General features: G+C 61.5%; 2 protein-coding genes across 3 annotated transcripts; one reads left to right on the top strand and one right to left on the bottom strand.

The window, feature by feature from the left end:
* Positions 1-2,756: 2,756 nt before the first annotated feature.
* LOC121916943 (apoptosis-inducing factor 3-like) lies at positions 2,757-15,343 on the bottom strand. Of its 2 annotated transcripts, XM_042442521.1 has the most exons (21): positions 14,861-15,343; positions 13,676-13,683; positions 9,727-9,828; positions 8,558-8,645; positions 7,819-7,928; positions 7,510-7,619; positions 7,121-7,165; positions 6,952-7,033; positions 6,745-6,857; positions 6,337-6,423; positions 5,966-6,057; positions 5,550-5,680; positions 5,308-5,423; positions 4,771-4,842; positions 4,599-4,662; positions 4,218-4,294; positions 4,019-4,136; positions 3,700-3,798; positions 3,453-3,528; positions 2,984-3,088; positions 2,757-2,875 (listed from the first exon to the last, which is right to left on the bottom strand). In XM_042442521.1, the coding sequence occupies exons 4-21, from the start codon at positions 8,638-8,640 to the stop codon at positions 2,851-2,853; spliced, it is 1,605 nt and encodes a 534-aa protein (XP_042298455.1). In that variant the 5' UTR covers positions 8,641-8,645; positions 9,727-9,828; positions 13,676-13,683; positions 14,861-15,343; the 3' UTR covers positions 2,757-2,850. The 2 variants fall into 2 exon arrangements, with proteins under 2 accessions (XP_042298455.1, XP_042298454.1); XM_042442520.1 differs by lacking the exon at positions 13,676-13,683 and having other exon boundaries at positions 9,727-9,855.
* Positions 10,532-14,838, top strand: TLCD2 (TLC domain containing 2). Its single transcript, XM_042442522.1, has 4 exons — positions 10,532-10,792; positions 10,891-10,973; positions 12,418-12,500; positions 13,511-14,838. The coding sequence occupies exons 1-4, from the start codon at positions 10,611-10,613 to the stop codon at positions 13,877-13,879; spliced, it is 717 nt and encodes a 238-aa protein (XP_042298456.1). The 5' UTR covers positions 10,532-10,610; the 3' UTR covers positions 13,880-14,838.
* Positions 15,344-15,355: the final 12 nt, after the last annotated feature.

The following is a 15,355-nucleotide window of genomic DNA, read 5'->3' as shown; positions in this document are numbered from 1 at the left end:
TGGCTGGCATTCCTGGGGAGGGAGGGAGGTCTCCTTCTCCCTCAGGGACCCCTCCCTCCGCAAAGGTCACCGCTGACGTCAGGCCCTCCCTCTGCCTCTGGGGCGGGGGATGATGAGGGTGGCAGGGGGAAGGAAGCAAGGGCAGGATGTCGTGCCCTCTGCCCGGGTCACGTGGCGGGCGGGCGGGTGGGGGGCTCACGTGGGCGGGATGTGGAGGCAGCTGATTGGCCCCTGGGGGCGGAGGGGGCCCTTGGGGCTGCCTCCCCCAGAGAGTGAGACAGAGAGCGAGGGAGGGGCGTCTGTCCCTTTAAATAATCTGCGCAGTCATCCTCCCTCCCTCTTTCCCTGCGAGCGCCCCCCCGCGCGGAGTGCCAAGTCACCGGGGTCAGGCGAGTTCCCCCGGCCACGCCCCCGCCCGCCCTGATTGGCCCGCGGAGGAGGACGGAGCCGCTCCCCATTGGCTCCCCCGCTTCCGCACAACTTCTCGGAATCTTCGGTGCGTCACCGGCCCAGACGCCGCCCGGGGCCCTCCTTCGAGCGGAGGCAGCGCTGCCGGCCCAAGGAAGGCGCCCCAGAAAATGCCAACTCACCGCGGCGCGGGGCACGCCGGGAGCGGCCCCGAACTACGCTTCCCAGGAGCCCCCGCGCCGCCGCCGCCGCCTGGCTCCCTCCCCTCCCTCCTTCCATCTCCATGGCGACGGGGGCACCCTTCCCGCCAGAGGCGAGCGAGGCTCCGAACGGGTTGGGGGCGTGTCTGTGGGCGGCGCCCAGGGCTCCTATTGGCCCTCCGTGGCTGCCAATCGGAGGGCGGTGCGAGAGAGCGAGGGAGGGAGGGAGCGAGGGAGTCGGACAGCTGATCAGAGGCAGAAGAAGCGGAGCCGGTCGGTGAGTGAGAGAGAGCGAGCGGAGGAGGGACTCTGGGGAAGGAGAGGGGCCCCAGGGGCTCCTCCGCTCCCTCTCCCCGGGAGGCCCCTTCTCCAAGGCGGGATCCCTGCCTCTTTCCCTCCTTCCCTGGCCCCAGTCCGGCGCCTCTCCCTCCCTGCCTCCGTCTTCCGGGCGTGAGCCTTACGCAACCGGAGGCCGGTGCCGGGTTTCCAGGGGGAGGCGCCCAGAGGCCTCCCTCTCTCTCTCTCTCTCTGTCGCCGGCGAGGTCACCTTCCCGACGGCGCCCTCCTCCTTTCCCTGAGTCCCTGCCTGCCTGCCCCGGGCCTTGCCTGCTCTGGCCCTGCGGGGCCCCGGGAAGCCTGCCCGCCTCCCTCCCTCCCTCCCTGGCTGGGTCTGTCTGGCTCTGCTGCTGACTCATGCCCGCCCCTCCTCCCTCCCTGCCTCCCTCCCTCGCTGCCGCCTTGTGTCCGGCGCTGGAATGCTTGGCATCCGGAGAGAGAGAGAGGCGCCATGCCAGCCGCGGAGGGGAAGGGAAGGGGGCTCCGTGGCTCAGCGCCTCGCAAGAGTGGCCCCCGGGGAAGGAAGGAAAACGCTGGGGCCGGTGAGTCACCGCGGGCCTGGGCCCCGTCCTCCTCCCTGGCCCAGGAGACTGACTCCCCTCCCTTCTCCTGCAGGCAGCCTCCGCCTCGTCCTCCAGGCGCCCGGCAGCAGTTCTTCGGTGGCATCGCTTTACGTCCCTTTCCAGCAGCTAAAGCTGCCAGTTGAAGAACTGTTGCCCGCCGCCAAGAGCCTCCGCCGCCGCCAGACCCAGGATCCCCCCCTCCGAGGAAGAAGAGGAAGAAGAAGGGTAAGCCCGCCCCCGACGCCCCCCGGGAGAGCAATGAGGGACCCTCCCCCCAAAGGCCCCACTGCAGCCCCTTCCCCAAAGGAAGGAGGCAGGGAGGGGGGCCCTGGCAGAGACCCCCGCAGACAGAGACCCCTCCCCGGCCTGTCCTCAGGCGACCCTCGGAGGGGAAGAAAGGGGCCCAGAGGAGGAAGAAGAGGAAAAGCTGGAAGGGGGGGCCAGAGCTCCCTCTGGCGGCCGAAGGGGGAACGGCGCCCGGCCTCCGAGGGGAGGGAGGGAGGGAGGGGGAGGGAAGGGGGAGGGAAGGGGGACGATGGGCCCTGCAGTCACCGAGGCCCTCCTTCCATACACTGCTCTCCCTCCCCCCCTTTTCCTCCCAGAAAGGTTGAGTCTTAGCATGCCCTGCTCCCTCAATGGCCTTTCCTCCCTTTGGTTGCATTGGGTTAAAGCCCTTTCATGCCATTGAGCTTCGGTTCAAAGTTCAACTGTAAGCTGCCTGGAGTCCCAATGGAGGGAGAAGGCCAGGCTAGCAGCAACAAGGACACAGGCCCCATCGAGGCCCACCAATGCGCACCAGCCCAGGGCTGATGGGCTTTGTAGTTCCTGTTCCCTGGCTGAAGACAAGGGCCGGCGCTTGGCCCGCCTCTCCCCACACTGGTCCTGGTGTCTGGAGGGGCCCCTTCCCAAGGAATTTGCTCCAAGAATGAGGGGAAGCGGGGAGATGAGTTAGATACATGTGAAGGGGACCCCCCCTCCAGCCCCACACTTTAATTCTTATGGATACCGCAAAAGAAATAAAGGAGCCTAAGGGCTGAGAGACCAAAGTGACCAGACTGAGGCTGTCGTAATTTATGCCCGACGCAACACTTTGGAGAGGCTTTTAAGGCTGGGAGGTGGGATGGCCGCTGCCCTGCGTCTGGAAGGCCTGGGCTGACCTGGGGAGGGCTCCTGGAGGGTCTCTCGTGCGGAGGGTCCCCAAAGGCACAGGCAGCCTGAGGGCAAAGACCAGGAAAACTCTGGACACATCTCGGTTTCTCATAGCCTTTAATCTGCGTTGTTTTCAAAGACACGCTGCCCCAAGGGCCAAGTGGGCGCTGCGTCCCTTCCTCCCATCGGTGGGCTTAGGTTTTGGGCACCTCCATAGACCTGGAAGGGAAGGAGGAGGCAGCTGAGGGAGGGCAGGCCTTGCGCAGGTGGGTTGCTGCTGCAGCCACTGAGGCTCTGGGTCAGTCGGCCAAAGGGGGGTCTACTCACTCTGCCTCTTGCTTGGAGATCCTTCTGCCTGACAGCAAGACCTCGGCCACCATGGAGACCAAGGGGTCAAAGTTCAGGCTGGCCACGGCCGTCACAAAGCCCTCCCTGAGGAAGGAAGGAAGGAAAGAAGGAAGGAAGGAGGCAGCTCTCAGGGGCCCTTCCAGGGGACTGGCATATCTGGGCCCCCAAAGAAGCCCCTGGCATCCATTCTGTGGGTGAAGCCGGGGGCTCAATCCCCAGAGCCCCCAGGAGGCAATCTCAGGCTCCAGGGCTGGCCTGTGTCTGATCCGGGCTGCTTTCCCTGCCACCTCCAAAGGGGCATCCACACAGGGGTGGCAGTGAGGGGCTGGAGTGGAGGGCAGCCCTCCTGCCTGCCCTCAAAGCACTCAAAAGCAGGGGGCCCAGGCAGATGGAGGCCCACGTTTCCATCCGCCACCAACTCTCCCCTCCTTCCTAGTCTCAGACTCACCTAAGGTAGAAAAGGAGGAACTTCCCCTGGTCCAGGTTCCCCTTCAGGACAGTGTCTGTGTAGCCAATCCCACAACCTGAGAAATGACAACAGGGAGCAAGACTTTTTAGGAGATCCAGCCCCAGGAAAAGAGTGCCCCAGGAGGGCTGGTGGCTTCTGGGCCCATCCCTGCTGCTTGGTGGGCACTATGTCCAGCTGGCCAGCCCTTCCTGGGACACCCGATGCTTTGCTCCTGGCCCAGACTCACCTGCGTAGCGGATGGTTTTCTTTTGCAGGCGGGTCCAGAAGAAAGGGACCGTGTGCAGCTCCTTCTGCCGCTGCAGGATGTTCAGGGCGGCCACATGGCCTGGAGGAAAGGGAGAGGGAGATGGTGGAGGGTGACCACACTGGGGCATCCTTTCCCCGTGGGCCTTCCCTCATCTGCCCGCCAAGGGGACAGAAGGAAAGGGATCATCCTCCACTGGATCCCAAATCCCATTGCATCCCATCCTTGGCGTTGTGGGTGGAGGCGTTGCAGCCCCACCCCAGACACGCTGTGGGGAGCAAATGGGGGCAGAAGCGCTTACCGTGGGCTTGGGCGATCTGCCAGTGGCAGATGGGGATGCTCTTCCCATCCAGCAAAGCCACTGGGAAGGAGGCCACGTCTCCTGCGGCAAAGACTGAGGGGGCACTAGTCCTCATGAACTGGGGGGGAGGCAGAGAAGCTGGTCAGAATGGAAAGGAAGGAAGGGAAGGACCCCCCCCCCCAGCCCAGCCTTCACCTACCAGGTCCACCAGCACAGCACCGCTCCGGTCAAGCGTGATGGAGTTTCCCTGGAGGAAAGTGGAGTTTGGGACAACGCCTGTGGGCAGAGGGAGGGCCCCATTCAGGTCTGGAGAGGTTCTTAATGCAATGGCAGGCAATAAGAAGCCATTAAGACTGGCCACCCCATCATCCCCCAACCATGGTGGGGTCCCTCTGGGCTGGAAGTCCAGCTGTGCCTCTAAGCGGCTTCTGTGGCTGCTCCCTGGCGCCACCTTGTGGCCACTGTAGGTAAAGGACAGGAAACTCCCTTTAAGGGTCCCCCCCACTCCTGCCATTGCAGCTTCTTAGGGGTTAGGAGTGTGCGAGGCGAAGCTTTTCTCCCCACTCCATCACCTACTCACCAATGCCCACCACCACCACGTCCGCTGGGATCTTGTGTCCGCTGCCCAGAACAACCTGGGTGACCTGGGAGGGAAACAGAATGAGGGTGGCATTATGGGTGGCTGGTGGGGCCCCCTTGATGGACAGAGCCCAGGAGCCCCCAGTGGGGTGGACAGAAGAAGAGAGACCAACCTTGCCCTCCTGGCCCTGCAGCTCAGCCACCTCCGCTTCCAGGTGGAACTTCACTCCCTGGGCCTGGAGCATCTGGAGGGAGGAAGGAAAAGAGGGGGTTACACCAGCAACACCCTTCTTTGCACCCTTTAGAAACCGCCACCTCTTCGAGGACCCAGCAACTCCTAGGGGAGGGCTTGGCTGTGCAGCATCAGCAGTAGAGTTGGATGGAAAGGGCCAAAGGCCCTCTGAGGGCCACAGCGGTGCTCCTGCTGGAACTTAGCCTTGACCCATGCTGACCAGGGAAGTCCCAGCAGAAAAAGTGACAACCCCCATCCCCCAAAAAAGTTACTCTTCCACCTCAAAGCCTGCCTTTTCCTAAAATAGAAGTGACTTCCAAATTCCCCCTAAAGGCTCACAGGGGGGAAACCCTGGCAGCTCAGCCTAGCCAGATCCCCTTCTCATCAGCCAAGTCTGTGCTGTGGGGGTTTGTGTGCCCCTTTGTAACCACGAAGGGATGTCAGACCTTCCCTGCCCCCCAGAGTTCCAGCTCCCCACCTTCATGGCTGTGAGGCCAACCTGCTCCCCCAGCGCCACATGGTACGGAAGGTGGCCCCTTTCCACCACCTCGATGCTCGATGCCTTCCCAGCCAGGCTGGATGCCACCTCCATACCTGCAAGGAATGGTTGGGAGGAAAGCTGAAGCAAAACAGAGTTCAAGTGGGTGCCATGGGGTCAGGTTGGCCCTCCTGAAAGCACCCCAGGCCACACCTGACTCCCCCCTGCTGCCACCTCCATACCAATAAAGGATGCTCCTATGATCACCGCTTTCTTGCCCATCGCCAGCTTCAGGATCTGGGAGGAATCCTCTGGGGTGAGGAGGCTGCAGACGTTCTGCAGGTCAGATCCTGGGCACTTGAGGCGCCGGGGGCTGGAGGGGGGAAATGGTGGCAGCCATGGGTCCCTGGGGGGCAGCTGGGCCCCTTAGCCTTGCCAGTCAAAGTGGGAAAGGCCCCATCCTGACACCCCACTCCCCCCGCATAGCTCCACTGTGCATATAAATATAGTAATAATAATAATGGTGGGCAGTAGACGGTTCCCTCTCAGATGGGAGGTTTGCTGAGGCGGGAGACACTGGGGCCAGGCCCCCTGGATCACAGGCCAGGCTCTCCTCACATGGCCCTCAGCTCCGCTGCCCTCTCTGGTGGCCATCTACCTGCTCCCTGTGGCTATGAGGAGGTTGTCGTAGGCCTGACAGGTTCCATCGCTGAACTGGGCCGTTTTGCCATCCAGATTAATTGAAACGACCTGCAGACAAAAAGATGGGGGGGAGAACCCCCTTTGGGCACCCAGCAGATCCATGCTGAGCTTGTGGGGGTACTGACAGGGACAGGCTTCCCAGCTGCTCCCTTCTGGGTCTGGATCTCCCCCAAGTCAAGAAGCGCACTGGGTTAACCTTGGGTTGGTCCCTCAGCCTGCCCTGCCTCACAGGGAGGAGGTTGTGGCTGGGCTGATGCCACCCACCTTCCCTCAGACTAGGGAGACCCACAGGTATGCCCCCCCAACGCCCCAAGGGCTTCCCCCCACCTCTTTCTGCCTCCAGACTTCAATGCCATGGGCGTCCAAGAAGCTCTCCGGCCGCAGAGTGATGTCCTCCACCTTGGCCCCTATTTCCTAGAAGTGGCAAAAGTGGGGAGTTGCCTTATGTCTGGAAAACCCCAGCAAGGAAGACCTTGGTGCTGGGAAAGGGGGGCTCTTTTTGCACATTGTTGGGGTCTCCCCATCACTGCCTCCCTCTGGCACCAAAGGCATTGGTACTCAAGGGGGCTGAAACCTCATCAAGGGCCTGGGCTGGCACTTATATGTGCCCTCCCCCCATTTTTGTGGGCTCAGTTGGGGAAGAGTTGTGGAGAAGCTTAACTTGAGGGTCCCCCACATTCCAGATGTGTTGCTGTTGGCATCCCTCATACATACACACATGCGCACCCCACAGACCTTGCTCAGCTTGGTCTTGTCGTAGGGCAGGTGAGCCTCCCTTGTTACCATGATGATCCTGCCTGTAAAGCCCTCTTGCCGAAGAGTCTCCGCACAAGTCAAAGATGCTGGCCCTGGAAGGAAATGGGACGAGTGGGAAGACCCCCATGAGCTCCCCTGCTTTTAGCTGTTCCTTGAACCCTGGGCCCTCCCAGCCTACATCCTCACCTGCTCCCAGGAGCAGCACCGTCTGGGGGTTGAGGGGGTTTCGCTCGCTCATGGCCTTCAAGCGGCGGCTGCGCTCCAGGTCCTGCCAGGAAAGAAGGGAGAGGCAGCCCAGGTCTTCAAGTGTTGGATGCTTCTGGGGGGCCCACAGGTGTGTTCATGTGCTTCTTACCTTCAACCTTGCTGTGATGTAGACCTGCCCTCCATCCACAGCCACCTGCAGGAAGCCAAGATGCAAATCAATGGTGCTGCAGGGGTTTTGGTGGGGAGAGGGCTCTCAAATGGAGCAAAAGCAGACTCTCCCTGGCCACACGCCTAAGGGCCTAAATCAGCCTTTTACTAATACCATAACCTGTGGTGTGTGAAAGCAGGAAAGGAGGAATACTTTTAATAAACATTCTTTCCTTAGCCACTAGCGATGAGGGCAAAGATGGGCAGGCAGTGGGAGGAGGGCAACATCCCATGCGCCCCCTGGGTGCTACCCATCCACACCTCCTGAGGGAAAGAGACCCTCTCCTGGCTTGCTGCAAAGGTTGGGGAGAAGCCACTTGGTGGGCTCACCTTGAAAGCTGGGAGGCAGTCCAGGGTGGGGTACTCCTCAATGTCTCCCGTCCGGATGTTGAAGCATGCCCCATGCCAGGGGCAACGCAGCCGGCCTGGCGCCAAGTACCCTGTAATTCAGACCAGGGGAGGTCACCCTGGGGACTGGAGAAAAGTGACCAAGCCCTCAGGGCTTGGAGATCTGGAAACCTCTAACCCCAGGGTCCAGCAGTAGTTGTTAATACACTGGGGTCCCCTTTGTGAGAAAGTGGGGGAGAAGGGTTGGTTCCTACCAGCCCATTGCCCCTGAGTAGAGGAGGGGGAGCTCACCTTTGGAGAGGGGGGCTCCCGCATGAGGACACCGGCCTCCCACCGCCCAGAACTGGAGGTGCTCCCGCACCAAAACCACTGGGTAGCCAGCCACCTCCACCTCCCGCACCCTGCAAATGGAGAGAAAAAAGATGAAAACAGGTGGCACCCCAAAAGCACTCAGTGGGCAAGGGTCAGCTTCCACTTCCTGGAAATCTTTTACGCTGGGAGAGGATGCTGTAATAGTCTCCTGGGGTTTGCATGCTCCCCCCCCCCCATTCACCCCAGGAATCTGTGGGCTTCAGGATTTGGGCGTTCAGGGCAGTGCAAAAGATGGGGTCCCCTAAAAGCCAGGAAATGCTGGCACCACGTCCCTCCCAAGACGGCAGCCCCACTGAAGGGACGTAAAGCCATTTTGCCTGCAAAAGGAAGCAGCTGATCAAACGTCAAGGGCACAGCATGCTCCTTCCAGATAGGTTAGACTACAGCCCCCATCATCCCCAGCCAACATGGTCAAAGGCTGTGGTCTAAAGGGGGAAAGCCTATGTGCCCTATGCACAGTAAGTCTCTAAATGAAGAAATCAGAGCAACCAGGAGGGTCTGGTACTGAGCAACAGTACTATACATCTGTGAGCTGGTCCAACTCGCCAGGAGGAGCCCATCCTGGAAAGGCTTGATTCTGCCTCATGCCCTTCCCTTAGGGCACAGGAGGTGTGCCCCCAACCCATCCCACCCCAAGGCCCCCCGCAGCGATGCTCACTCTCCATCGTGCACTTCGTCCGCCCGGCAGACCGGCTGCGTCACCAAGGTGTCTCCTCCTGCTTTGCCTTTTTCTTCCTCCATGGCTCCTGGAGAGACAAGGGAAGCTTTAGGGGGCAGAGGTCAGCCTATCGAGCCCCAAGGCATCCTGAGACCTCAAGAGGCTGGCATCCTGGCACCACAAGGAGGCCTCTGCCAGGGAAATGAGAGTTGCGTGGCAGTCGAAGGCACCAAGAAGGGAGAGGAGGCAGCCCTTCTCCACTTGGGGACAGGAGAAATTGCAGGGGGTAAGATTCCCTCCTGACTCCTCTCTTGCGTGGGACAGCAAGAGAGGAGGGAGCGCAAGCACTCCTAGACCAAATCCAAGGGGAAGGCGCCATCCCAAGACCTGGAGAGACTCACTCCCAGATTCAGTGCTTTATTTGATCTGCATCCGCAGGGTCAAAGCAATGCAGCCTGTCTGTCTTTGTGCTCTGGCAAGGGCTGTGCCTGCCAGGGACGTTGTGGCTCTTCTCCTCCTCCTGAGGGTGAGAACGTGCCAATACCCTTTACAGCTCACCCCCTGGTTTTGGATGTCCCTTCCCAGGGATGCCGCCTGTGCTCCTCCCAGCAACTCCTGCAGGGCTGGGCGGAGGGCAGACTGGACCGGCTGGTCGGCCGGGACTCTCTTGCCACACAGACAAGGAAGAGGAGGGATCCCACTGGCAGCTGAGAAAACATTCCCCAGGGAGAGAAGGCAGGCAGGCAGGCCCCAAACTGCTGAGGCAGGAGGAAGCCTGTCTGCCTTGGCCTCCCTCCCTCCCTCTGGCCAGCCCTCTGTTTGCCTGGCAGCTCATCCATCCCTCCAGGGAAAGCCCAGTTGCCAGTCAAGGGACCCTTCTTGGGAGGAGCAGGGGCCCCAGGGCTTGCGGGGCGGGAGAGTGACCGGATGCCGTCCTAAGAACAGGGATGCTTTGATGGAGAGTTCCTGCATGGCAGAAGGGGGTGGACTGTGTGAGGGCCCTTGGGGTCTCTTCCAACTCTATGATTCTATGATGCTCACTGCCAAGGACCACAAAGCTTTGCAGAATGTTGGGTCTCTGCCACCTGCTTGGAGGGGCTCAGGGGGACCTGGGGGTGTGTGAACACTTTTGGAGAGCCCACCACCTCAGGATCAGAATAGAGACCTACCTTGGTGGATGTGGCTCAGGGCAAAAGCGCTATAGGAAGTCCTTGGGAGTCAGATGGCTCTCCACCGAAGCTTCTGGGTCTTGGTCCAAGGGCTCCACTGGCCTGGCTCCGCTCTCCAGCGCTGGGCACCTGAGAAGAGAAGGAACCTGGCTTTGCCCTTGGGCCCTGGAGGGAGTCCTGGCAGTGCCACCCTCCCTGCCTCCCTCCTTCCCTCTCTCTGGGCCTGGGAGAAGGAGGGCTGGCAGGGCTCCTGCTTTAGGATGCTCTTTTAATGGCTTCTTCTGCCCCCGCCTTGTCCCTTTCTGCCAGGACTTGCCAGAACTCTTGGCTTCCTTTGGAGAGCCATAGGAGACAAAGGAGGCATTCTTCCCAGGGCTGCCCCTACTGCCCTGAGGGGATTCTGGGAGCTCTAGTCTTCAATGCTCCCAGTCCCAGTCGAGCTCAAAAGGCAGGATCCTGGCGCCCCGCAGAGGCCTCTGGGAGTCCGATGGGGTCCCTGGGGGGCTCCCCGAGGCCTGGTCTGACTTGGGGATCCCGGCAGAGCAGGGCCCATCATCCCCGGGAGAAGGGTCCAGGGCTCCCTGCTGAGAGACTCACCCTCCCTTCCTCTCTCTCTGTCAGTCAGTCAGCTGAGCGAAGGGAGGGCGGGGCGGAGTTGGTGAGAGGGCGGGGCGGGGTTGGTGGGAGGGCGGGGCCTGGCCCCGGAGCTCCTCCTCCTCTTGCGGCGGGACTCCTGGGTTCAGCCCTGATTCCCCTTACCGCCCCTGAGGGCGTGGCCTCTCCTCCCCGGGGGCGTTCCCCGTCGCCATGGGGACGGAGGGCGGGGCCGGGCGGGGCGCCAATGGGGGCCCGCGGTGCCTCTCCTGTTCTTCCCCGGGGCGAGGATGGCGGCGGTGGGCTGCGTGGCGCTGGCTGGGGCCTCGGCGGCCTCCTTCCGGCTGCTGAACGTGGCCCTGGGCCGCCTAGTGCCCCCACCGCCCTCGGCCCAGAGGAACCCCTGGAAGTGGCGCAACATCTGGACCTCGCTGGCCCACAGCCTCCTCAGCGGAGCCTCCGCCCTCCTCGGGTCAGAGAGGGAAGGAAGGGGAAGGGGAGGGAGGGCTGGATGGGGCCGGGGTCGCCTTCCTTCCTTCCCTGGCTCAACGCCGCTCTCCTCCCCTTTAGGTTCTGGATGCACCCGCAGATGGCCCAGGACCTCATCGAGAGCCACCCGCCGGCCTCCCATCGCCTCCTCGGCATCTCCCTCGGTCAGAAAGGAGAAGGGGGCGCCCCACACTCCGCTGGGCCCCAGAGGGAGGGAGGGAGGGAAGCCCCCGGGGCTGGCACCGCGGGTCCTGGAGAGAGAGGGAGGGAGGCACGTGGGCAGAGGGGCAGCGGACAATCGAGGCCATTCTCCTCCTCTGCCCACATCTGCCAGGGAAGCAGCAGCAGCAGAGCATTCCTCCCGGGGACAGGCCTCACCCCACAAAGGGACAGCAGCAGGGAAAGGAAGGAAGGAGGGAAGGAAGAGGGGCAGCCAGGGAGGGAGGGATGGGTGGCATTCAGGGCCCCAAGAGGACCCCCCAAAGGGGGGCTCCTTCTCTCGAGCCCCTTTTGGGGAGCCCAGAATGGCACCCCATCCCTCTCTCCCTGGTTCCCTCCCAGAATCCCCCGCTCTCCCCATTAAGGCCATGAGAAGAACTTCCTCTGGGCCAACATCTATCCCAGCATCCAGGGTTGAGAGCAGCTCCTTCCCCAGACTAGGGCTCCCCCAAAGTCCCTCCGCGCCAAGCTCCCGGAACCTTGCTTCCACTTTGCATTGCGCTTCTCCCGCCTTTCCTTCCTTGTCAAAAGCTATGCCCAGGAGGCCTCCCTAAAAATCCCAGTAAGAGACAAGGAGTCAAATCAAGAGATTAATTCCAGAAACCCTAATAAGGCGCACCTCCCTCCGATCAAAGAGCAGCAATTACCACAAATTGCTCCGGAGATGTCACTTTTGTTCCTTCAAAGGATAACACAGGAGCCAGGCAAGAAGAGCGCCTGGAGAACAGGCCTGGCACCGGAGGAGGAGGAGGAGGCCTCTGCCATTGCTGGACCTTGCTCTTTCTGGGAGAGACCCCTTGTCCAGGAAATGGGGCTCGGACCCACAACCGGCTGTGGCCTATGGATCCCTCCAAGAGAGAGGAGAGGGCCTCTGAGCATGTTATGAGAGGGACTCCAGTGGTGCCCCATGGGCCCCAGTCCCGCTCCTCCGCTCCGGAAGTGAGCCTTGGCATCCTAGGCCTGGCAGAGACCTTCAAGGGCCATCCAATCCAACCCCCTTTGGCCTTCATGCAAGACGATGCCTTCAAAGCCCTGCCTGCCACTGCTGCCCTGGTTTGACCCTCTTGGTTCAACTCAGAATTTGCTTTGCGGGGCAAAGGGTAAGGATAGCTTTTGAGGGAAAACATTGTCGTGGGTGGCTCTGGCGTGAGCCAAAAAGTGGCACCGAGGGCCTGGGATGTCCCTCTCTTGCCATTCTGACCAGGGAGGGAAACTCTTGTCCTTCATACTCTTTGGCATTTGGTGCCAAGGAGGAGCAGCCCCAGAGTTTTTGTGCTTCAGTTCTTCAGCTCAACATTGACCCACGGCCTTCCAGGGTTTGTCAGGAATGGGAGGGAAAGGACGAAGGGCCAAGGAAGCCCAGAAGTGACTCTTCCTCCTCCTCCTCAGGGTACTTCCTGCAGGACTTTCTGGACATGGCGAATAACCAGAAGCTGCACCAATGCTGGGAGCTCCTTTTCCATCATTTGGTGGTGAGTTCTTGCTGCTCTCCCTCCTGGGAAGAGAAGGGGACCCAGGGGTGCTTCTTGGGAGCCAGCATCATGTGGGGAGATGGTCCCCCTTTCAAGGCATGCCAAGGCCACCCCTTCCAAGGAGCTGCTGTCCAGTGGGAGGGGGACAGGGGATGATGGCCCGGCCGCTTCTTTGTCCTGGGTCTTGGTTTTGTAACGTGGCTTTGCAGCTTACATAAAGCGGAGCCAACCTGTGCCTCCTGGCGGTGGGTGCGGCTGGGCTGGGCAGCTCTCCAGGAAGGACCTCTGGGCAGCTGAGCCGCTCCTTTGGGAACTTCTGCCCAGCGAAGGGGGGGCTGGTGGGTGGGAGAGCAGCCCCACCTTCTCCAAGGTCTCTTTTACACAACATCTTGTATAACGCATGCCAGGCTTGTTGGCCAGCGCCTCCCTGCTGCCTTTCTGCCCTGTGGGGGCCTCTGAGCACGTGCAGATCACTCCACGCCCCAAAAAAACCCCACAGGCCAAAGGACATCCAGATCCCTGCCTGCTTGCTGACTTGGGTGGGTGGGGGATTCCTGTTCTCAGGATGCCTCCATGGGAAAGGGATCCTGTAGCGTCTTCGGAAGCTGCTGCCAGATGGGTCTAAAGGCCATTTCAATAATACATCTAATTCAGGCACTTAATCCCCAGCGGGAGGGGAGCGGCTAATCCCATTACTGTCTCTGCTGGAGGCAGCTTCGCTGGCTGTCCTACTGACCCCCCCCCCCCCAAGTAAACAGAGAGGTCTCCAGGTCCCTGGCTTAAGGGCAAGGGGGGCATGCCTTGGAAGGTAGCCATCCATTCCTTGAAAATCCTTAAAGGGGAGATCTTCAGCACCTACATCCCAAGAGCTTCTGGGTCTCTCTCAGTTCAGTTGCGTGGCAGACGCTTCTCTTCCTTGCCCACTAGAGAAGGGGTTTTGGGGGTTCCTATGCCTTTAGATTCACCAGGTGGCCCCCTCTCACAGCCCGCTTCTCCCTCCGTCCTCCCAGGTGATTGTCTGCTTCGGCTTTGCCTTCCTGGCGCACCGCTACGTGGGCTTCGCCATGGTGGCCCTGCTGGTGGAGATCAACTCGGTCTTCCTGCACCTGCGGACCATCCTGCTGATGGCCGGCCAGGCCCAGACCACCTCCTACCGCCTGACCAGCCTGGTCAACCTGGGCACCTACGTAGTCTTCCGCATCACCACCTTGGCCTGGATGACCCGCTGGCTGGTGCTCAACCGGGAGAGCATCTCGCCAGGCACCTACGCCTTGAGCACGGTGGGCATGGCCATCATGACCCCCATGAACATCATCCTCTTCTACCGCCTCCTCCGCAACGATTTCCTCACCTCCAGACGCTGCGAGAAGGAGAAATAACACTGCCCCTCCCCAAAAGCTGCCTGAGGACGGCTATGGGGCAGAGAGGGAGAGAGAATGGAGGAGGACGGCCTGGAAGGTCTGTCCTTCTGCATCCAACCCATGAGTTGCAGCCGCTGCCGTTGTGACTCAGGAGCCTCTCCACTGAGGCCACAGAGGGGTCCCTTGGTGACACCCACAGCCCCCGGAGAGTGGAGCCCAAGGAGGAAGCAAGTGGGCTTCCCCAGGGAGGGCGCTTATGGCAGCGACATGGTGCTGCGTCATGTTTGTTCTTGGTGTGTTATATACATACACCGCACACACAGTGTCCCTGTGTGAGGGGCCTATTTCTGGGGAGACCCCCCCCCATCTGCCCCTTCCATGCATGCCCTCTTCTTGGGGGGCATTAGTTCCCTTCCAGACCAGAGAGGTCCCCAGCAAATGGCTAGGAATGAGGGCCACATATGTACCACCGGCTCCATCTCTCCCCTTCCTTCAGCCTTATGTTCTGCCATGATCTCCCACGGCTGGGCAGTTGGGGCTCCATTGGAGCCTGAAAGCGCAGCCGTGATGGAGGCCTCTCTCCACCCCAGTTTAAGCCCTTGAGGAGCTCCTTTGGGGCCTGGCATGCTTTACTAACTGTCTGCAGGTGCATTTCTCCCTGGGAGAGAGAGGGAAGGAGGAAGGGGATGGGGTTTTGGGGGGGGCTGGAAGGCGGCCAGTGGGGCTCCCGGGAGGAAGCAGGCCAAGGGGCTGCGTGCGAAACCCGCTCCACTCCTCTGCCAGCCAAGGCCTTGGGGCCTCGGAGGGTCCATGGAGGCAAGGGCCTTGCTGTCCTCTAAGGGCCCCTGTGCTCCCGGAGGCAGAGGCCCACCCTTCAAAGCACCCAGGCGCTTCCTCTCCTCTTCCTGGTAACCTCCGTTTGTACTGAAGTGTGTACGAAGTGACAGTCACTAACAATAAAAGAGCTTTGTAAAGGACGACGCTGGTCTCTGGTCCTACCTGCGAGGGAGGGAGGGAGGAAGGAGGCGGGGAGGGGGTCCCCGGGGGGCCAGGCTCAGACGCCACTCTCTCGGCCCAAACGCCCTGAAGACGATGCTGCCAAGGGCTGCCACTCTGCGGGGCCAAGGCGCTCCGACTCCCCTTTGGCTGCCGCCGCTGTGGCTCCGCGTCTCCTTCGCTGCGGCCCAGAGTCCCTTGCCGGCCCCATGGACCTCCGGGAGGGTTCTTGCCGCGCCGTTTGGACCCCGGACCTGAGGCTCCGCAGAGGGCCTTCTCAGCCAGGGGCCCCAGGCCCAGGGCCCGCTATTCGACGTCGGTCTCCCATCCAGGGACCAGCCGGGGCTGGCCCGCTCTCCGCTTGGCGGGGCTCCGGGGCGGCTCTCCCTCGCGGGGCCTCTGCGGCGCCCAGAAACCCTAAGCTCCGCAATGGGCCATAGAGAATGGACCTGGTCTCCCTAGACAGGCCACCTCTCCTCGCTCTCCGGAAGTACGGAG

This window comes from Sceloporus undulatus, chromosome 11 (assembly GCF_019175285.1).
Source record: "Sceloporus undulatus isolate JIND9_A2432 ecotype Alabama chromosome 11, SceUnd_v1.1, whole genome shotgun sequence".
Taxonomy (NCBI): domain Eukaryota; kingdom Metazoa; phylum Chordata; class Lepidosauria; order Squamata; family Phrynosomatidae; genus Sceloporus; species Sceloporus undulatus.
Note: the sequence above shows the minus strand (reverse complement) of the source record. Positions and strands in the feature narration are given on the sequence as shown.